General features: G+C 36.1%; 1 protein-coding gene across 2 annotated transcripts; it reads right to left on the reverse strand.

Annotated features, from left to right (window-relative positions):
* Positions 1-627: 627 nt before the first annotated feature.
* On the reverse strand, positions 628-23,214 carry tfcp2 (transcription factor CP2). 2 transcript variants are annotated; one of them, XM_007232571.4, is made up of 16 exons: positions 22,881-23,214; positions 20,704-20,918; positions 19,180-19,331; positions 18,519-18,595; positions 18,324-18,429; positions 17,084-17,190; positions 14,399-14,551; positions 13,518-13,628; positions 12,886-12,977; positions 11,117-11,165; positions 8,196-8,289; positions 7,795-7,885; positions 6,682-6,758; positions 6,326-6,468; positions 4,005-4,056; positions 628-3,007 (listed from the first exon to the last, which is right to left on the reverse strand). In XM_007232571.4, exons 2-16 carry the CDS (start codon positions 20,823-20,825, stop codon positions 2,970-2,972), a joined length of 1,464 nt encoding a protein of 487 aa, XP_007232633.2. In that variant the 5' UTR covers positions 20,826-20,918; positions 22,881-23,214; the 3' UTR covers positions 628-2,969. The 2 variants fall into 2 exon arrangements, with proteins under 2 accessions (XP_007232633.2, XP_007232632.2); XM_007232570.4 differs by having other exon boundaries at positions 6,655-6,758.
* Between the last annotated feature and the right edge of the window lie 599 nt (positions 23,215-23,813).

Below are 23,813 nucleotides of genomic sequence, written 5' to 3' on the forward strand. Positions count from 1 at the left end.
ACACCTTTTCCAAGGTCAAATTTAAGCACTTTTCAAGCACTTTCAAGGTCCATATTCGAGCTTTTATCTGAGGTAAATTATATTTATTTATGCAAATACATATATACTCATGAATTGTATATAATAATTAATGATTTGCTTGACACCAATTGGCCCGTATACACAATTATATACAAATCCTTAGCAGTTATATATCAGTATACACCACTATATATTATTATCTTTAGCGGAAGTGGTAAAATGATTAGCTATACAAGTCTGTTCTTCTTGGTGTGAGATCCAACTGATCTGGGTTCACCAAAAGATTTCCCACATTATCTTACGCAGAGGTGCCAGCGAGGTGGAGCAGTTTTCATAATAGGCTACTAATCTAATTTCTGAGTATTAAGTCAAATAGCTCTTTGTTGTAAAAGACAGACAGTATTGTTTTATGCATTTCCAAGCACTTCATCCAAAATTTCAGCACTTTTTAGATCTGGAAAACACAACATTACAATCCAAGAATTTACAAGTTTATTACTGTTGAAGGTACTGTTATTTGTTACCTTTTTTGTAAAGTGGTAAATTGTAACTCTTCTCACAAGAAAATGGAAAAAATGTAATAAGGATCTGAAACAGGAGCAAGAGTGTTTGATGGCTAAGCCACATTTTAATTGTTGTAATGATGTGGGAACAGGGGGAAAGGTGGACAATGCCTCAAGTGACCTCTTTATCTCTTTTATCTTCTTACATTTAGCACAGCTATCCATCTTTACCCTCAAACACAGTTCAACTGCATCATTTTCACCCCAGATGGATTTGCACTGCAGTGTTCATAACCAGCTCAACAACGTGAATGACCAGTAAAGGATGTGCTGGACTGCAGACTCACATAAAACATGATTCATCAACATAAACAGTTCCCTCCTAAAAGATAAAAGGCAAGTTTGCAAATGTAAAAAGTATATTCTAATGCCAGAGCTTTTGATGACGATGATGATTACAACAAACGAGAAATGTAACAAATGAGAAAAATGAAAAAAGAGCAAATAAAAAAGCATGAAGAATGCCTGGTGGTGCCGTTTGAGTGTACTGTCTGAACAGTAAAGATGATGAAACAGTAAGAGATGATGTAGTGTGCATTTAAGAACCTTTATGAACTAATTCAATGAGTCACATGATCAGCAATAGAAAGAACAACTGCTTAAAGACTGACAATAATGTTAATAAATGAGGTACACAACATTTACTCATCTTTACACCATAGAATTCTATTGTAACTCAATAAGACTGCGAACTGCAAACATATCAAGCTTAGCATGTTCAGTACTTGCCATAAGCTAATAAGCTCACTGACAAAGGACTTGGCTCTGATATCACAACATGTATATGTCAACAGCATATGAGAAAATTAAGATCTCTGGAGACACTGGAAAATGCAAACTGAAAAAACAAACAAACAAAAAAAAAAAACCTGCTTATATTTAGCATTCAGTATCTCCCAACTAATCAGTAAAGACTTGATACTGATCAGTCTTTAATCTTTAACCAGCCCTCCATTTCTACAGGAAAAAAGTCGCTGGAAAACAGAATGCTGAACATTTTCAAAAGGCGCATCGTTCATTTATTAAGGAGGCTTTAATGAACTGATGAATAAGCAAACGAATTAGCCTAGCCTCGCATTAGCATCACACAGATACCCATCTCTATTCTCATCTCTAGTCTCACCTGCAGGGACTAAAACAAGCTCTGGTTAAGACTTTTGCATACTTTTGTGTTAAAGTGTTGTCTACTGGCCAATGTATACTTCTGCGTCAAATCTATGCCATAGCCTGATGAGCACCTGTCCAGAAAGATAACTAGACATCATACAAAATAAAAAAAACGCATTGACTCGATGCAGAATATTTAAAAAAATAAACCCGAATTATGTGTCGCCTGTGCGAGCACCCTATGCCGCTGTGCACGTTTATACTTGTGCACTGGTTTGCCTGCGTCCCTCTGCAGTTTAAATTGCGAAGGCATTGTGTGGCAATGTGTGGGCGGGATGACAAGGCTTGGCAGACCAATTACACAAAGCACAAACTGCTGTCAGTGCTGTGCAAGGTTTAGTTACATTTCTTGGGATGTGCTCGTCAAGCTACGGCATAGAGTATGAGGACTTAACGTATAAGGATTTAACGCATAAGATTAAGGAATATAGGTCATATTCTGGCTGTGTCTCGAACGCAATATGTGCTGACTCGTCGCCTTCCTTGCCACACTAGCTCACTTAGAAGGCAGTGTATTGATAAAGGTCTCTGTATCCGAACCGAAAGAGAGAAATAAAAAATATGTTCCGACATTGCCAAAGTACAGGGTTAGTTTACTGCTACATATAAGCATTTAGCTGTGTTTTCATTAGCTGTTAGCATTTAGCATCACTATTAGCATTGCCCAATTAAACAGAAGGCTAGGTTACTAAGCTTTTCTGCCTCAGAATCCTGCCTGAGTAGGCAGCATGTCTTACGTTTCAGATATGAATATATTAGACAATTCAGATTATTTCTGAAGCTAACTCAACAACAGCCCATTCAGTCACTTTCAGGCAACAGGCTTTGGCATGAATGTTAACGAAAAGACACTTTAAAAGAAAAAAAAAAAAAGAAAGAAAACAAAATTGACAAAGCAAAACAAAAATATATATATTCCGTGAAGTAAAAGGGGCGGGGCATTACTGGCAGTACAGAAACTCTGTCGGGAGTAAAACAGTAAATCAGTAGGGGTTTCTGAACAGAACGAATCAGACATCAGACGCATCTCCCCTGTCCCACGATGACCTCCAAGCTCGTTCCAAGCTGAACAGTCGTAAGCGCTTCCCAGGAAGAGTGGAGGGCAAGGGGCTGCAGGCTGCGTGCTGACGTAGGGGTGTGGGGGGTTTGGTTGTGGGTGATGGGTGGGGTTAATCTGACGAAAAAAGGGGGCCATCTCTCTACCCCCGTCCCGCGCTCTCACTTCAGGATGATGTGATAGCCATCGTTCGTCTCGGCTGTAGATACAGTAACAGACAGGACAGTTACCAGGCAACTTAATACAGTTTACATTATCACTAGCTCTGGAAAAAATTAAGAGACCTCTTCAGTTTCTGAATCAGTTTCTCCGATTTTGCTATTTATAGGTATATGATTGAGTAAAATAAACATTGATTTGCAGAAAATGAGAAATGGCTGAAATAACAAAAAAAGATGCAGACCTTTCAGACCTTTCAGAAAAGAAAAGTATATATTAATAAAGTTTTAAGAGTTCAGAAATCAAGATTTGGTGGAATAGCCCTAGTTTTTCAATCACAGTTTTCATGCATCTTGGCATCTTCTCCTCCACCAGTCTTACACACTGCTTTTGGATAACTTTATGCATTTACTCCTGGTGCAAAAATTCAAGCAGTTCAGTTTGGTTTGATGGCTTGTGATCATCCATCTTCCTCTTGATTAAATTCCAGAGGTTTTCAATTTGGTAAAATCAAAGAAAGTATTTTTTTTAAGTGGTCTAATTTTTTTCCCAGAGCTGTACATATGTAAATTATACTGGTCAGATATATACATCATGTAAAATTAAAACATTTTTTTAATTTTTAGTCTGTCCATGTTCACAATCTCAAAACTAACTGGACAATAGACTAATGAGCTATTCTATGTTCCTGTGTTATTTTATGACAAATGAATTAGTTAAAAAGAGTGGCGGTGTACAGAGGCCAAAAAAAAAAGACCAGAAAAATATTAAGGCTGTGTAATTGCAATTCAAACAACTGACAAAATGTATTATTAGGCAATACGCCAATCAAACATATTCTAACCTGGTTTCTGCCCTTTTTTTCAGCTCCTCTGATCATATACTGAAGGACACTTTGTAGTTCTATAATTACATACTGTAGTTCTGTAACTGTTTCTAAGGATAATAAAGTATGAAGAGAAACATGATGTTATGCTTGATTGGTGTATTTATATAAAAAACATCCCCAGGTCTGATAAATAATATGTTTTTATTACCTTTCATCGTGTCCAAGACAAAACACACCTCATCCTGAAAGTTCTGAATCATCTGTGAAAGAAATTATGCACATAAGGTCATAGAGGACACACATTAGGACGACAGAACGTACACACACATACATATATACATACATATATATGAAAGAGCCATTTTGCCTTTCCATAATACTGTATAAAGATCATCAAACTACATTTCAAAATAACATTAGATTTTTACATTTAAAAATTTAAATCCATACATAAACAGATTTTCACCTAGTTTTACCATTTCTGAGTTATACATCAAACAGATTTGCATTTATAGATCTGAATATTTATTTATCTTTAAATCCAAAAATGTTTGTTTTAAAATGTACTGTTTCAACAGCAAATTTCACCACCTCACAAGACAAAATAAAATTATTAGAATGTATAATTTGCCTCCTTAAAAAATTCACAAATTACAAACTTGATTACTTGTCAGATTTGAAGCGCCATTATATTGCAGAACGTTTATGCATATAAAAAACATAAATATTATTTGCTCTCGTCTCCTTGTTTTTGCTATTTAATTATATTTTATATATTTTTTTTAGATAAACCATAGTAAAGAAATACCCCAAAACCTAATAACCGGTCATGCACCTTTGGCAGTAATCAGTAATAACTACAGATCTTTGTGATAAGATGTGATTAATGTTCCACATCACTGTTGATGAATACATGCCCTCCTTTCTCTGCAGAATTGTTTTGACTGGACTGATCTGGGGGGTTTTCAGGTGTGACCTGCCTGTTTAAGATCTTGCCACAGCACGTCGGTGGAATTCAGATCAGAAACACTTCAAATTCTTAATGTATGATTCACTCATAGACTTGCTGGACTCAATTAAACTTAGTTGTGGATTCAAGTATCAGACTGACGGTTACAGATTCTCACAGAATCTATGGTTTTTGTTAATGATGAATAAGCAAAGCAGCTCCAGAACATGACACTACCTCCACCATGTTTAACTTAAGTGTTAGCGATTCACTTCTTCTAAACTGTTTTAGTTTTAACTGATCAGTCCAGAGAGAATTTTTACCAATAGTTTTAAGGTGATTTACTGTATTTTTCACAATATAAGGCGTACTTTACATTTTTTTGTTTTCAAAAATCGATGGTGTGCCTTATAATCCGGTGCACCTTATGTATGAATTTTACCAGTCAGGTTGTAAGGAGCAGTAAAGCCACTCCTCTGTAGTACAGCGGTATCCAGGAGTTTCAGTTTAGTTATTCAGCACTAAGACTGGAGCAGTATTAGCATTAGCCGCTAATCGTGCCAAGCTAGCTCTTTTTATCGTGTAGAAATGGGTATTATTGGCCTGTAGCCTACTGCTAACCCTGGCTAGCATTGCTGGAGCAGCTTTAGCTTTACCCGCTAACCGCATTTAGCGCTAGATCTTTTCCTGTTCAGAGGGGAAGGAGTATTATCAGCTTGTAAATTGCCTTGATGTGTTAAAATTACTGAATTACAGCAGCGTGACCTGCTGAATTAGAAAGAAAACATGGAGACACCCCTGTTCCTTACTAGTGTTGCATAATGGGCCTTATAATCCGGTGTGTCTTATAGAGCGAAAAATGATATATATATAGATTTTTTTTTTTTTTTTTGCCAAATGTCCTAAATCTTTTGTGTGCAGAATTTTTAAGATCACTCTAAAGTAAGTTGTAAAAACATAAAATGGTACAGATAATAAACAAAACCAATATTAAATTAACAGTCTTTAAACTTATGATTCCTGTATTTTCGAACAAACCAATATTTCAAGCAAACATATAGGTCATAAATAATACAGTTCATTTGACTGATCATTTAAATAGGACCACCACATGGAGTAATAAAGCAGTAACTTTAATATGTCACATTATAGGGATTTTTATGGAGTTTAGAGCGGCTATGTTTCAATAAATATATCCATATTTGAAGCCACATATTGATACAACACAATATGATATCTCTTGGATAGGATGTTCTGGTGTTGGTTCCACAGAACAGTAAAAGCAGATGTATGGACGTTTGGGTGGATGTTTTAAATGTAGCTCCTTCACAGATACAGATGCAGCTCCCCTTCAGTAGAAGGTGGAGGCTATATGGTTATATGGAGGTTCTCAAATGATTATATTGTATTACGTATTCTGTGTATTTATTATCACTGTGGGTATAATCTACATCAATGTTCCACTGCCGCTCCAATGGTTCTAACACAAAGTACTTGAACAAGGTGGATAGAGCTAGTTTCAGATCATAGCTTAGAACTTAATTTAGTATGAAAAAAAGTTCCCAGAAAACAAACATTACCTCATCGCTGACCAGCACATGAATGCCCGTGGGTCCCTGTTTGAAAATCTGACTGATCTGGCGTGGAGAGATGTTAAAAAGCTGAGCTATCTTCTCTGTCAGTTCAACGGCCGTGAGCTCCTCCAGGTAAATGGCATGGTACACTGCAAACATCAAATACAAGAACTATATAGTACAATAGAGCATCTCAAAGAAAGTTTATTTCAGTAATTCGGTTCAAAATGTGAATCTAATCTATATCTTTTATTGTTGATGATTATGGCTTACAGCCAATGAAAACCCAAAAATCAGTGTCTCAAAAAAAAAATTTGAATAACACAAACACACACCAAAATATGCGCTGCTGGAGCCATCACCATTCTCATGTTTCTGCTGTTCTCTGGCCTGCTGCGATTCCTGGCACACATAAATCGTGAGTCTGGGGCGAACCACTCTGCAAACACAGACGAAAATCAAATAAAAATCAGACGAAAATCAGGGCATCAATAGAGAACTTTAAGAAGCTTTTAAGGAGATTGGGGCATCGATAACGTAATTTATTTATTGACATTTTGAAAAAATGTTTTTTTTGGCCCCCTATCTGATCACAGTACCTTAATAGTGAGTATCAGCCGAGACTCATACCAATCAAAATAGGGCTAGACGATATGGCCAAGACTTATATCACAATATATTTCTTAATAATAAAGTTAGAAGTAGTTAGTGTGTTAGAGGTGTTAGGAGAGTAAGTGCTCTTAGAAGAGCTCAGTCTTCAGGAGTTTATTAAAGGTAGCGAGGGACGCTTCAGCTCTTGTTGTAGGAACTTTTTGTTCTGCACTGTATCTTAATACTAAAATCATACAAACTATGAAGAGTAGCATCTCTTGCTTAGATGACAGTTTTGCACATCTTGGCTGGATTTTCTCAGTCAGCTTTTTATGAGGTAGAGTCACCTGGAATTCAGGCTTTCAGTTAACAGCTGTGCTGAACTCATCAAGAGTTAAATACTTGAATTTCTTGCCTTTTAATGTGTTTAAGAGCAGCAGTTGTAAAGTTGTGAAGAGGTAGAGTTACAGGTATACAGTGAATAGCTATATTTGAGTAATGTACTAATCCACATTATGGCAAGAACTACTTAACTAAGAAAAGACAAAAAAGACGTTAAGAATCGAAGGTCAGTCAATCCGAAACATTTTAAGAACTTTAAAAGTATTCTCAAGTGCAGTCGCAAAGACCATCAAAAACGTTATGATGAAACTGGCCCTCATCAGGATTGCCATAGAAAAGGAAGACCAAGAGTTTCCTTTTAACACTTTTAACTTACTACATGATTCCTTATGTGTTTCTTCATAGTCTGAACGACTTCAGTATTAATTTACAATGTAGGAAAGATATAATCCAAACTTTTAACTGGTACTGTATATTGCGATGTACTGAATTGTAACCTGTGTATCGTAATACATATTGTATTACAGAAGGCTGATTCTTACCGTCCTTTCAACGCGTTGAAGAGTCGTATGCCATCAGCTGGACCACATATCTGAATGACATCCTCTCTCGTCAGCTTCAGCAGGTCTGCCCCTAGTGGCCATCCCAGCAAAACAACGTACAAATATTAAGCGTTTTAGTTTAAAAATTCAACCTTTTTACCAAAACGTTAAATATTCTAAAGTAAATAGATGCTGTTTGCTTAGTAAACAGTGTTAACAGTCTGAAACTACCTATATCTATTAGAATGCCTATATATTAGAATACATATTAGGATATATAACAAAATCTGTCCAAGCTGGACTCACAGGATTTAGGTAAAAGGTGCTTTATGGTTGCTGAGTGACATATGCACAGACATGAGAGCAGTATGGTATGTGATGCGCCCAGAACGTCCCATTACCCGAGAAGTTTGTGAAGAGACGGCAGAATGGCGAAAAGCGGTTTCTATGGAGCCACTGCTGCGCTTCCTGTGGCGTTGCCGTGGGCAACAGATTCTGTTTGTTTAGGGTAGAGAGAGAGGACACAGGTAGGCCTGAGCATGAGAATCATAAAGTCATTAAATCTCTCAGCTTTCAGACAGACAGACAGTTCAGAGACTGTGTGGATCATCTCCACGTCTAACACTGTTCCAGACTCACTTTAATAAAAGTTTTTTTTTTCTTTTTTAAGGCTGTAAGTTTTAATAAAGAGCATCTTTATCACACAGCTACCTCACTGCTGTCACTGTCAGAGCAGATGAAATGGTAATGAATAAGCTATGTTCAGAGAGCAGGTTAAAGTGGCCCAATCAGATCTTTTTTACATAATACGTGACACCAAGAACATTGTTAGACCTAAATGTTTTTAGCCCCCCCTTAAATAAAAACATAGCCCTGGAAAACTACTGTTTTATTTGATATTTTAAAGAGGACATACTTTATGAATTTTTACACAAGTAAGAATAGGTCTATGGGCTATTCAAAACATGTTTTTGAAGTTCTTTACACATACAAAGATCTTACCAGCTTCAGTACAAGTTTCAGTCCTTTTCAGAATGAGCCGTTTAACAGGCTCCGTCACATTTATAAAAATAAGCTGTTGCTGGCCATGTCATGTTTACACTGAGCGGTTACCACACATAAGTGTTAGCATGTGCTAAATGGCAAAACACGAACAAGCAAGTTCATGCTTAACTGCGACAGAAGCACAGAACTCATTATTTGAAAGTACTTACATCTCCTTCATCTGTGGACTTGCAACAGACAGTAAGTACAGATCCCTCCCTCAGACGAAGTCTGCTAGCTAATCCTGATGTGTACTGTCTGATATTCTCAACCTAAATGATTGAAATGCTGTTTCTTTAATTGATCTGTGGTTCTACAGGGCCAGATTGGTTTCTACTGATACACAGAAGACGGATGGATTTTTTCTGCTTGTAGAGTTTATAGGGGCAGTTAAGACCCAAGTGAAAATACAAAAGCATGATGTAGTAGATTTTGTTATTTTTTTATTTTTGCGTGAAATTAGATACATTTAAACTGAGAAAACGAATAATAAAAAAAAATTATAAACAGAGACATATTTTTTCTGCTGTTAAAAGTCACATTTAGTAATCCAGGTTAAACAGGAGTGCAACTACAGATTACATGCACATTTGATTGCTATTTCAGTTGTGTATTTGGGAGATATGTCTGCAAATAACGTTGTATTTAAGGTGTAAAATATCTGTACCAAAAAGAAACTGGTTTCTATGCGAGAATTTCTCCAAATTATTTTCTGCTTTTCATTAAAAAATATATATATATATTTGTAGTCTGGACATTTAATACTTATGGGAGGTTTAACCCTAGACCACTTAAGTCAAATGGTCTGTGGTGCTGAAATCTGATTAATGTCCGATTTGCAGTAATGCAACTCTTTAAACTCTGTTTAAATGGACAGATCAAAATTCATGCAACTTTTACATCAAAAACTAGACAGAAAGGAAAAGGCCAATGGGTGCAAATAGAGAGAGAAATATATGATAGTCATGAATGAAGGTTTCAGTGGTGGGATAATGAGGTACCAGAGTACAGAAATATTTTGATTGATGTCTTTGTTGCAAAATATGGGAAGATCTGTGTTGTAACGGCTCAGAGTTCCTAATGAAATGGATAAATGTGGCCACAGGACAAAGCTGCACCAACAAAGGAGGCTTGAGTGAATGCTTAATAATAATCTCTGCTGCACACTTATTCATACCTCCTGAGATTGTGACAATAAAATCAGATTTGGGGCATTTTACCTGCTGTGTGAACGTAGCCTACGACTTCAAGGCAGAAGCTCTCAGCATGATGTGAAAAAAAAGGGCTAGAGGAGTATTATTTAATAGTTACACATATATATGATTTTATAGTCATTTCACTCAGCCCAACGTAGGTAATATTACATTAATTTATTTAGCTAATTTATGATTGATTATATATACCATTTTTTCAATTTGCTCCAATTTTAGCAGTTTTTATAGCTAGTTTTTATAGTTACAAATAATCTCACAGGCTAAATGTACAGTAATTCATGATAGTATTATACATCATATAAACAGGAGCAGACTAACAAAAACATTTCCGTAAAAACAATGATATAAAAAATATAGTATAAGCATAAATTCTTATACTTAAAATGTGTACATTTGAACTGTTTACCACTTTATGGACTATATATATATATATATATTTAAACTTGTATACTCTGTATAAAAGTGATTACAATACAGTTAACCAGGTAGGACAGGTGGGATAAGACTGTCAGTTTAAAAAAAAAAAAAAAAAGAATGAGATGATCTGAATCTGCATTATTTGTGCAAGAAAAGATACAGGTAAATATTTGTCAATAAGATAAAATTATCCTACTCAGGGAAATTTGCAAATCTATCAATACCTGACAAATGGTATTTTACTAGTATAATTTTAATGGTATCATTTTGCTGATCTCCTGAGAGTTAATTCAGAAGGGTAAAATTAAAAAACATATCTAAGTGAGCAGAATGAAATGTAACCAGGGATTGAGATTGGTTGGAGCTGACAGAAAGGCTACAGTAACTCTAGTAACCCACTCTGTATAAATATGATGAGCAGAAAAGCATTGCATGGACCTGGAATTCTGGGTAATGTTTCCAATATGTTGTGAAATTCATGTCAGGAATAGCTGATGCAAATGAAGATGATAGCTGTACAGGGTTCCTGTACAGTGCTTAGCGAGGGTATGACAGCTATAGAATTTAGATTAACCAAATCCGAACATCATCTAATGAATAACACAATCTTATCATTTCCAGAGAAGAAAAAGAAAAGCAAAGCTCACGTCTGCTATCGGTGCCACTGGCTCTGGCTGGTGATTTGGTGATCCATTCCTAGATATATAGGAAGCAGATTAGGAGATATAAACACCATTTATGTTATTATTATTATTAATATTACTATTATTATAAAGAAAATAGAAAATGAAGGCTGCAAAGACCTGTTAAAGGTCAAATGTATAGATTTTTTAAACCGTTTTAAGATATAGTTCTCTTCCCGGTAACAGTAGCTAGCTCTCCATTAACCTTAATTCTCCCCGGTAATGTTAACTAACTCACTGCTAACATAAGTATGTTAGCAAGCTCGCCGCTATCGTTAGTATATTAGCTAGCTTGAGGTTGATGTTAGCTAGCTCTCTACTAACCTTAGTTCTCTTCTCAGTAATGTTACCTAAAACTTGCTGCTAACATAAGTATGTTAGCAAGCACGCTGCTAACATTTTTATATTAGCTAGCTTGAGGTTGATGTTAGCTTGCTCTCCACTAACCTTAGTTCTCTCCTCAGTGATGTTAGCAAGCTCTCCGCTAAACATAGTTCTCTCCCCGGTAATGTTAGGTAACTCACTGCTAACGTAAGTATGTTAGCAAGCTTACCGCTAACGTTAGTATATTAGCTAGCTTAAGGTTGATGTTAGCTTGCTCTCCACTAACCTTAGTTCTCTCCTCAGTAATGTTACCTAAAACTTGCTGCAAACATAAGTATGTTAGCAAGCTCGCTGCTAACATTTTTATATTAGCTAGCTTAAGGTTGATGTTAGCTTGCTCTCCACTAACCTTAGTTCTCTCCTCAGTAATGAAAGCTAGCTCTCCGCTAAACATAGTTCTCTCCCTGGTAATGTTCACTAACTAGCTGCTACTGTAAGTATGTTAGCTAGCTTTCTGCTTAAGTTAGTATGTTAGCTACCACAATGCTAACGTTAGTAAGTTAGCCAGCTCGACGCTAAAGTTAGTATGTTAACTAACTCTCTGTTAACCTCCCCCTGGTAACATTAGACACCTCGCTGCTAAAGTTATTATGTTAGCTAGCTCTCCACTAACCTTAGTTATCTGACTGGTAACATTAGCCACCTTTCTACTAACCTTAGTTCTCTCCACAGTAACATTAGCTTACTCGCTGCTAAAGTTAGTATGTTAGCTAGCTTTCTGCTTAAGTTAGTATGTTAGCTAGGTCTCCACTAATCTTAGTTCTCTGCCCCGGTTACATTAGCTAACTCTCCACTAATCTTAGTTCTGTCCATGTTAACGTTAGCTAGCTCTCTGCTAACCTTAGTTCTCTTCCCGGTAACATTAGCTAACTCGCCGCTAAAATTAATATGTTAGCTAGCTCTCCACTAAGCTTAGTTCTCTTCACAGTAACATTAGCTAACTTGCCACTAACATTAGTATGTTAGCTAGCTCACTGCTCACCTTAGTATGTTAGCTAGCTCACTGCTCACCTTAGTATGTTAGCTAGCTCACTGCTCACCTTAGTATGTTAGCTAGCTCGCTGCTACTGTTAGTTAGCTCTCTACTAACCTTAGTTCTCTCTGGATTATAATGTTTACAGTATGCAAGTGTGCTTTTGCACCGGCATTAAATGCACCGTCTAAAAATGTGATGCCTACAGCAAATTTACAGTAAATTTAATACAATTTAAGACCTTAATAACGCAAATTTTAATTTAAGCCATTTTAAGGCTTCTTAATATCTGATGGCGGTGTAGCTTCTGCATTATTTTTAAAAGGTCCATCATGGAACGTAATGAGTGAAACTGAATGAAAACATTGTCTCTTACCCTTCAATAACAGGAAAGCTGTTGTGGGTGGTGGTGCTGAAGCCTGGTGATGGAGAGTTGTTCACATAAGTAGCCTCAGGCCATGGAGAGCACTGCAGCAAGACATTACATTCAGCAATCAAAGCTAAAGGCGGCCCAGCGTAATAATAAAGTGATCTAAAGTGATCTTTTTTTGGTGGCGAATTTTATATGATTGGATGATTTTCTTTTACTCTGAATGATATTAATTTACTAAGAATGAAACATCTTGTTTAACAATGCTAGCAGGCTTAAGTAATACTGACTGACTAGCATTAGCTTAGCTTCCATAAAACTACAGCATGTTTTGAAACTGCTGGTCTAGAGCTGCCACATTTACGATGGAATGGAAATCTCTGGGAAATGCCTGCTAAACTTTATCTTGTTTGCTAAATTTAGATAAGGTTTTACTGAAATCTTGTTTAACTAGTCTAGCAGGCTTTGGTATATATATTTTGGAGCTGCTTGTGTGAAACATCTGCAGTTGGATGACGTTGACATGAACAGATATTGGATATCTGAATAGATTTTTTTTTTAAACCCACTCCTAAATAAGACACACATATAAATATAAGGTTAAATAATACAAAGAAGAAAAAAATCCAAGAACAAACCTCAGTAAGGATAGTAGTTTCATAGGATGGCTGGTATTTTTCCTTTTCCTGAGGTGCTCTCTTCTCCATTTTTTCTCGATCTGTCTTCTGCTTTCTGTCAGCTCCTTTGGGCTACAAATAATTTCATAACAAATAGAAAACAACATATATTAAGATGGTACCACAGACATTATATTTAATAGCTTACAGCAGAAGGAATGGCTAGTTAAAAGCTGGATTACTGTTGCAAGTAAAAGTAAATAAACTAATCAATCAATTAAGAAAAACTGAATTCTGTGATTAACCCCACATTTTCTTCTTGATTAATACAGTTATTTTGTAACCAGATGACACCACTTATATAAACACAATTCCATTTAGATAATTTTATATTCATTCTTTAATTTACATTTAATACCCATTATTAAATGCTTACATTTTAAGAAGAATGTAAATCACATAATTACAAAGTTTACAAAGCCTGGTAGCCCTAGCTTTGCCAGTCTTATACCACACTACACAATTATTTCTGTCTTTCTTCCAAAAATAGAGGGAAATACAGAATAAAATATTTTCTAGTCATGATTTTAATCACGATTAATCATAAAACAGAATCTGAGAATCTCATTTTTTTTTAAACCAACTGTCAAGACTGAGCAATAGAAAATACTGCTTTATAAGGGCAAAAAAGGACACTAATCTGAGAAAATGTTTAATCAATATACTGCTTTGTTAAAGATGGAATTAAAAAGGAATTTATCATTTTTTTTGTTTTAACAATAAAGTTTATATCTTTTTTCCAGCACACCAACACCTGTCCAGGCCGGGACTAAAATCAATAAGCGGGGGAAGTGAGGTGTTGTATGTTTTAAAAGCGTGCGAGTGAAATGTTCTGTTCCCACCTTGAAGACTTTGATTTGGCAGCTGGCGGAGTGCAGGTGTTCAGTGTACTCTCCTGCTTCATTCTCCTTGAAGGTGTCGATTTGGATGCGGAACGGCACCCCCTTCTCTCCGCCGTGCTTACGCATGGTGAACTCTGTGCTGATGCAATGAACCTAAAACCAGGGAAACTGGATGAAGATTACACATCCAACTCAGGCTGCACAATTTAACACTGCAGCACGGTTACTGCAGTCTGCACAACGACAGATGCTCACAGCGCAGGATGTGCAATGCTAAATGAAATTTGTATAAGCAAATATGGTGATCATTTTGAGGATGAATCAATTAGTCAAGAATTATTTTTGTCATGCCTTTCTTCTCTGCTTTCTGTCAGCAAACTTCCTGTTTCAGTGCATCTTACCTGCACCATGACAGCTTGACGCAATAATTTTTATATAGTTTTGATAGTTTGACATATCTTTCTTTATTCTCCTAACAATTACATGTAACGGTACTTGTATTCTTTACGAACCTCACCTATAATTTTATTTCTAATTCTTCCCAATTTAGCACAGCCAATTACCCAACCCACTTATTAGGAACCCCCCCTATCACTAGTAATGCCACAACACACCAGGAGGGTGAAGACTAACACATGGTTCCTCTGATACATGTGAAGTCAGCCACCGCTTATTTTCGAGCTTTTTATTGCCGAGTAGCATCACAGCACGCTCCGAGGAAAGTGCAGCTCACAGACGCCCTGTGCCGCAGACATCACCCTTTATTGAGGTGGGAAGAGAGCGCCATCCACCCACCAGAAAGGAGGGGGCCAATTTTGCTCCCTCTGAGCGTCGGCGGCCGATGGCACTATACATGGGGTTCGAACCTGAGACCTCCCGCTCATTGTGCCAGCGCTTTAGACCGCTGGACCACTCAGAGCCCCCAACTTGCTACTTTTAGCCTGCCCTGAGAAGTTTAGCTCTTAGCACATGGGCTGAGAATAGAAAAGACACACAGGAGCAAAATGTATCGAAACGTACCGAACTGTGAAAACACACCTAATCGTGGGGTTTATACCATGGTGTGAACAGAACTGTGAATATTTTTGTACCGTTACACCCCTAAAGTAAACTATATCACCAAAAGTATTCAATTGTTTACCATCACACACATATGAACTTGAGTGAAATCCCATTTTTAATTCACAGGGTCTTACATGATGTTGACCCAACCTTTACAGCTATAACAGCTTCCACTCTTCTTGAAAGGCTTTCCACAAGGGTTAGGAGTGGGTTTATGGGAATTTGGGGATGGGGATGTTGTACGAGAAGGCCTGGATCACAGTCTCTACTCTAATTCATCCCAAAGGTGTTCTGTTAGGACGAGAACAGGCAAGTTCTTCCACACAAAACTTGCTCATTCATGTCTTTTCATGGATCTTGCTTTGAGCACTGGTGTGCATTAGTCATAATGAAACAGAAAGTGGTGGTCAACAAACCACAACTTTGTTCCCGCAGAGTTGGGAGCATTAAGTTGTCCAAAATCTTTTGGTATGCTAAAGCTAAAGTTCCTTTCACTGGAAAAAACAACCACGCACCATAATCCCCCCTCCTCCAAACTTTACACTTGCCACACTGCAGTCAGACAAGTACCGTTTTCCTGGCACCCGCCAAACCCTGACTCATCCATCGGATTGTCAGATGGAGAAGCGTGATTCATTACTCCAGTGACGACATGTTTTACACCACTGCATCCGGCACTTTGCATTGAGCTTAGTAATGTAAGGCTTAAATGCAGCTACTCGGCCATGGAAATCCATTCCATGAAGCAAAGAAATTTCACGACTGGACTTGTTGCACAGGTGCTGCATCCTATTATGATACCATTCTGAAATTCACTGAGCTCCTGAGAGTGATACATGTTTTCACTTGTGTTTGTAGAAGCAGTCTGAAAACCTAGCTGCTTGATTTTATACAGCTCTGGCCATGAAAGTGACTGGAACCTGAAGTCAATGATTTGGATGAGCGAGCAAATACATATAAACTTGAGTGAAATCCCATTCTTATTCCACGGGGTTTAATATGATGTTGACTCACCCTTTACAGTTTTTTTTAGACTGTACACAATTGAATATAGGTTGAAGAGTGTTTTCTGATCATCTTAGTCTCTTCTTATCTATGTTTTACCCAATATTAATTTTACATTAAATTATTCTTTTTTTTAGATTTTCTCCCCAATTTACACTGCCAACACACTCATTAGACTCCCCTATCCCTAGTGATGCCCCAACACCAGGAGGGTGAAGACTAGCACATGCCTCCTACGATACATGTGAAGTCAGTCAGCCAGCCAGCTCGGAGGACAGAGCAGCTCCTCGGTTCCGATACATCAGCTCACAGATGCCTTGTGATGATTGACATCACCCTTTTGGAGTGATGTGGAAGAGAGAGCGCCATCTACCCACTCAATTGTGCCAACTATGCTCTCTCAGGGCTCTGGTAGCTGATGCTACATGAACAGGATTCAAACCAGTGATCTCCCGATCACAGTGGCAGCGCTTTAGACCGCTGGACCACTCTGAGCTCCCCACATACAGCATTATTAATATCATTTCACACTGGAGCATTCGCACCTGGTGAAATATAATATGTATGGATCCTATCCTGTAAGTATCATATTAAAAACCTCACAAATAGGTAACATACCTGAATAAAAACTGAAGTCCGCTTCGAGGGGTCCCACAGGAACTCCACTGTGTTGAGCTGTGTAGGGTTTGCCCTGGGATCCACAATGCCCACAGACATCGGGATATCTGGAAATAATCATTCAGATTGTAAAGCATAACTGATATGAGATCTTTTTTATCTGATTTTTTAAAGTTGCAAACTGACAAACAAATCTTGTGAAGTGAGTTTAATGTCATGTGACATAATTAACCTATTTTTTTAGCCAAAACCATAAACAGCTGTTGTTAGCAGTTCTGCTAATAAATCATTTCTGATCCAGATCATGTTCTTCTCACAGAGTATCAACTTCTACCTTGTTTAACCAGCCAAGATGCAGATTAAATACATACAGGAATCGATTACCTGCATCCATCACATTTCTTAATTCTAACAGACGATTAAAGGTTATTTATTTATTTACATTTTTATGCTGGGTTTTAGTGTTTTATGCTCATTGTATTGTATTGCATGATGTCTGTGGCAAATTGTAAGTGATTGTACTAGTCTATGTTATTGGCATACTGTTTTGGTGGCCCTGGGGGGACAATAAAGTATTACTCTAAGTATAATGGAGTGGCCATTATTCAGATCTGAACACCATTAAGCTATTGTGGGAGGAGCTTGACCCTGAATTTAACAGAAATAGAAACAAAAAAATTATTAGCATAACAACAGTGATTTTTGTAAAACTACAGAAAATGTTGCAAACCTGACATATAAATATTATAAATATTTTCTATGTATGTACAATTTTAAAATGGCAATACTAAAATTACAGGTAAATAATTTACTATAGCTGTTTTTTATTAAAAATCTCCAGAAGAGCACGTATATGGTCACATACAGTGGTGTTTTTGCTTTTTTGTGATACCTTTTTTGTTTTCAAATATCAAGCAAATTTTAATATAAAAAATAACATGAGTAAATATAAAGAGTACTTTTTAAATGCTAATTTTATTTATTAAAGAAAAAACTATCCAAACCAATCTAGCCATGTGTGACACTCCAAAACCTTTATATTTTTTTTTTATGCCATTCAGAGATGGACTTTTTTGTGTGCTTTGGATCATTGTCCTGCTGCAGAACCCAAGTTCGCCTGAGCTTGAGATCACAAACAGTATTTCCTTATGTGTGTTTCCACTGAAAACCAGGCAATTGCACAGCAATCCCAAATCTATATTTATAGCCCAACAACAGTTCAGTACTCAAAACTACTCACCTAGATCGAGGATTCTGTCACCCGGTCTATTCCAGCGCCATCCTTCCAGCTGCTGATGCTCCGTATACTGCAGCCGGCGGTCGTGGAACACCACACGAAGGATACTCTGCAGACACACAGTTTAAAATACCAGTCAACTACCAAACCAGTAAAGCACTACAACACAGATGCACAGTAATGAATGGCTAACCTCACCTTCACCATCTTCCCTGTGATCTCTGGCAGCTCACCCATTTTCCGATTGTCCAGCATTCGAATTTCATAAGACTGTCCTAAAAAAAACACAATTCAACAGAACTACAGGCATTACGTACATGTAGGTAGCTATCTGCGATGTGTGCAACCTAAAGAAGCTGGTTGCTTTTATTAGAAGTGTTATTCAGAAAAATGTGGACATACAGGGTCCTATTTTAGTGATCTATAGGCAAGCAGGGTGTGTCAGTGTGTTGTCTTTGCTATCGTAACGACTGGAAAAGTACACTTGCGCGGCTCAAAGACAACAGACAAAAGGCATGTACCATTCCCTTAATTAATCACAGGAGAACTTTATTGCTACTTAAAAACTAACTGGTAAAATTCATACATAAAGTGCACTGGATTATAAGGCACAATGATAATTTTTGGGAAAATTTCAGAATTTTAAATGCACCTTATTGTACGAAAAATTGGGTTGTCAGTGCATCTGAATATAAGCAATTATCTGTTGATACTGATATGACTGTAATATCAATGTGCATCCCTAGTAGGCTATATCCAAACACAAATATACTTTACTTAATAAATATACTAAATTTAAAGTTTGTCTTTTTAATCTTTAATATTTATATTCATATAGAATGGAAGAGAATGAGCAGACCTTGGTTGAGGTAGGTGAGCGTTTCGTCATGTAGTTTGACAGCAGGTGATGTAGCAGCACACAGAACATACTGGAAAGGAAGGATCTTGTTTTCGCTGTCGGGAGGCAGATTAGACTCTTCTTGTTTAAAGATGGGGAGAGCCAGAACGTCACTGCAAAGAGAGAGAGAGAGAGAGAGAGAGAGAGAGAGAAAGAGAGAACCCGTAGAGAGGAAAACAAAATTAAGATCTGTAAATACATTACACTTTCCCATATTCAGAATCATACAGCCTTTTATAAAGAAGAAACTATGTTCACACAGCAGGTATAAACGTGGTTTAAATCTGATTTTATCACCAAATCTGATGTTTTTTTTGTTATGTCTGTTCACAAAATCTTTTTAATGGTGTGAACAGTCTGTACATGAAGTTTCGGTTTCATCCCTTCAGAATCTAAAGAGCTGTGAATGAGCTGAGGCAACAGCTGAGCTTATCACCCAAAATTGCTGTTCACACTGCCACAAAAAACACATGTGCATTACACACAACGTAAAACATCAGATATGGGGCACTTTTATCTGCTGTGTGAACTTAACCTTAATGAGACATTACTGATAAAAGATGATAATTTCAATAACACTGCTTACATTCCCTTAACTATTAATAATCAAATTGTGTTATTAAAATCCTCATATTTTGCTTTTTTTTATATTTCTTATATCACAATTTACAATAACTACTGGAGAAAAAGCCAAAACACTTCTCAGTAGAAACATTATCACTTAACATAAATAAATAATGAAATTATAAAGCATAAGCAAACAATTATTTAACTGTCTAAAAAATATTATGGTTTTACTGTATAACAGTATATATTCCTTTTTGTTATTATTATTATTATTATTATTATTATTATTATTATTATTATTAGATATTGACCCTTGAAATGAAAACAGGATATTTTAGTCGAATACAAACTTATGTCGTTCTTTTAAAACAGTTTATGTAAAATGTTTCTAATCTTAAAATAAATAAATAGAAATTTCAACAGGAAGTAAAGCTCTTTTTTTACTACTTTATTTCAAGCTAATTGTTATTTTTTAATTATGGATAACAGATTGATTGTCTGGTTTTTAAATTCTTTGTAAAATATGGTTGCATTTAAATATCAGTATTTAGTAAAGGTACATCATATTAGTGAATATGATAACCATCTATTTTCATACTACATACTGCAGCATACCCAACAATGAAACACCACAGATACTGTATGACTATCTGCATTTACTGATGTGTAAACACAACAAGAAAGATTTTTTTTTATTATTTAAACTTGTCAATCCATTTGTTACCAAACTACAGGTAATTAATTATACACAAAATTTTGAACTCTTATCCAGCACTCACTAAAATAACTGTTATAACTTGTCTCTGATTACTATGTAATTAAAATAAAATCAAAAGAGCTAAATAGCCACTCACACAGCTTTAAAATCAGTTGTATATATAAATAACCCCTCATATATAATCAGCACTAATGCAGTACCTCATACTGTAGGCTCCAGCTCCCAGCTCCTGCCCAATACCGGACAGACTGGCGTCGAAGTCCTGCACCAGCCCGGACTCGATCACCTCGTCAGCGAGGGGTAACTTCAAAGCCCACGCCATCGTCAAGCTTTCAGCTCTACCTCACGTCCGACTGACCACAGCCAACCGCACTGACCTCGATTACCTGCGACTGATTGGGCAGCTCACACACACCTGCGCGGGAGGAGGAGTTACAACAGGTTAAATACTACTGTCAGTCTCTAAACTAACTTTTTTTTTACAACCATCCCAAAGCTTTCTGTTAGTCGTCCCTAAACTGGAAAAAAAAATTGCCATTACTGTTGTATTTATTTATTTATGTGTTTTTCTACTAGCAATATATTTCTTAAAATATTTAACAATATTTTTTTTTTTTTTATATTGCCAGGCCCTAGTAAATAAATAGTTCATTTTTTATGTGAGCCATTTCAGCCTAAAATGACACCAAATGACACTAACTCACTGACGTTTTACTTGTAAAAACAAAAATAATCTAACTACAGACCTCTGTACTGCAGTTTTACATGTAAAAAACTCTTTTCAGATATCAATCATGAAATATTTACCAATTCTATATCAATTCTGAATAGTCCTATGTTAATATTGATTTACATCATTGCATTACTCTCTCTAATCTAGAATTACATTTAACTAGTTAAAACTTACTCTCCAGATTCCAGATTATTTAGTACTAATATAAACAGTGAATCCAGATATTTACACTACAATTTAACAAGATACAATATTTATCATATTTTTACACACAGAGAAAATGCATTAGTAGCGTCAGATAAAAAAAAAGCGAATTAAATAGTGTGATTTTATTCTAAATGTGCTAAACTTTATCCAAATAAACAGTGTGTGCGTTTGTTTGTCTACCCTGATAAAAAAAAAATAAAGTAGTACTACAAGTACTACAATGCTGTATCTGTACTCCACTAAAGTATTAACCTATGTAACACAGTGGTGTACTTTTACTTTCAGTGCTTGAATTGTACATTTCAGTATAAACTACCTGCACTAATTAAGTACAAAAATCTTGAGTACTTTAGTATGTCTACTTAAGTGCTGTACTTAAGGAACACTTCAACTTCTACTTTGTTTTGCATGTTACGTTGTATTTTAATCATCTGTTGTTGCATTTTGATTACTTTTTTATTTTATTACCTTCGTTGTTGTTTTTTTTACCTATGATTTATGATCCCTTTTTTACAAATTTATTTGATCTTCTGTGTTTTCTATCTTAATATATATATATTAATATATATATATATATATATATATATATATATATATATATATATATATAATATCTTGTTAAAATGCTGGGTCTTTTGTTCTCTTTGACAATCCCTACATACTATGTACTTCATTATACATGAGGGCAATACTATGGGTATGAGTATAAATGAGTTTAAATAAAGGTTGATTAGTTGATTGATCAGTCTTATTTAGGTTACAATTTTCACCTTATTTTAAATCATTTAAACTCATAATTAGCACAAAAGTTACTGGACAAGTAATTGTTATTAGTGTGTTCACTTGTACATATAATTGAGGCCTTATGTTTGGTTAAAGACAAAATAACCTACAAAAAAAACTAATGTTTTTGCTATACTCTTAAATATTCTGGTTTTAAACCAAAAAACAGTGATTTAATGTTTTGTTCACTTATTTTAAAATCTTACTAAGAAAAAGTTGCTTAAAATAAGCATATATGTTTTAATTTAAATAACAGCTAAGTTATATTTTCCCTATTTTTTCCAGTGTAGTGTTAACCTAACCTAGTTAGATAACTGCTGCTGTTATTTCCGTGGTGTTAAGACTCGCTGTAAAGTTAGTTAAACCCGAGTTTATGATCATTACACCGGTAACAGCAGCTACACAGAGCTGAGGACCTGGAGGATACAGAATATATGAATATAAAAAATCACATTAAATTAAATCCTTTAATTTAAACTCAAACTCAAACCAGCCAGCCTGCTCCTCTTAAACTTCAGCTCCTGCTCTAACATGGTCTCTGTGCTGCAGCTGAAGGAGTGATGGTGTTTATTTCTGTATATTAATGATAATAAACCCCTGTATTCTCCTGTACTCAGCCCGCTGTAAACCCCCGGCTCTGTGTCAGTCACTCACCCCGGGTTAGGAGCGGGTGTCGGGGCTGGAGCGGCGGCTGTTTCTCTCCATGGTTTTAATCCGTTTTTCGGCGGACTCTCTCTCTCTCAGCTCGTCTCTCTCCGGACAACACTCACCAAACTGTCAGATCGAGCTTTTAATACCGAAATAAGCCTCTAAACTCCCCCAATACCCGCGGAATAATATCTACTCCTCATAAATCACCCGAAACAGAGGGAAATAAGAGCGCAGCAGACCTTTAAGACAGAAAACTCCTGTTTGTTTATTTGCTCGATTCTCTAGATTTTAGGTATTGCTGTAATATCCGCAGCTCTCTTCCTCAGCGCGGGAGAGCAGCGCTGCAGCACTGCCCCCTGCAGCCCCGGAGCTTAAAGCAGCGCAGCGATAACAGGAGAAATTCTAAATTACAAGCACTGAGTACTGTGTATTATTTATAAGGGAGGAAACGTTATTTCCTCTCATATAATATAAGATATTATATCAAAATAACTCTCTATTTTTTCAACCTAACTGGCCTATTTAATATTTTAATTGTAGTATTTATTAATACTGTCTACATCTGAGCCAATCAGCTTTTAGTATAAGAATTATTCTATATCTCTCTGCAAGACACTCCAAAATATTACCATAATTAATTTAGAGATTAAAATAAAAAGAAATCAATTCATTCTCCATTTTATTTTTATAAAATATTATCTCTGGATTAAAAGAGCTATGATCTAATATTCAGTTTCTTCATGAGCATTAAGTTACAGAAAAGCAAGCCTTATTATTCTCCGGCCTGATTTAATTAACTCGTTCCTACGCATTAGTATCTCATTCCCATGCCTTAATTATCTAATTCCCAAGCATTTGTATCTCGTTCCCACACCTTACACATTTTTTTTTACATGATGTCACCTGAAAAAAATAAGAGATCACTTAATGATGATG

Source organism: Astyanax mexicanus, chromosome 13, assembly GCF_023375975.1.
Source record: "Astyanax mexicanus isolate ESR-SI-001 chromosome 13, AstMex3_surface, whole genome shotgun sequence".
Taxonomy (NCBI): domain Eukaryota; kingdom Metazoa; phylum Chordata; class Actinopteri; order Characiformes; family Acestrorhamphidae; genus Astyanax; species Astyanax mexicanus.

Coding starts and splice junctions, on each gene's coding strand:
- tfcp2 (XM_007232570.4), bottom strand. CDS start 20,825: ATGGCGTGGGCTTTGAAGTTACCCCTCGCTGACGAGGTGATCGAGTCC. Junction 11,166..12,885: donor AGCTTTCCTGTTATTGAAGG/GTAAGAGACAAT, acceptor CTATATATCTAG/GAATGGATCACCAAATCACC. Junction 4,057..6,325: donor ATGTGCTGGTCAGCGATGAG/GTAATGTTTGTT, acceptor TTTCTTTCACAG/ATGATTCAGAACTTTCAGGA.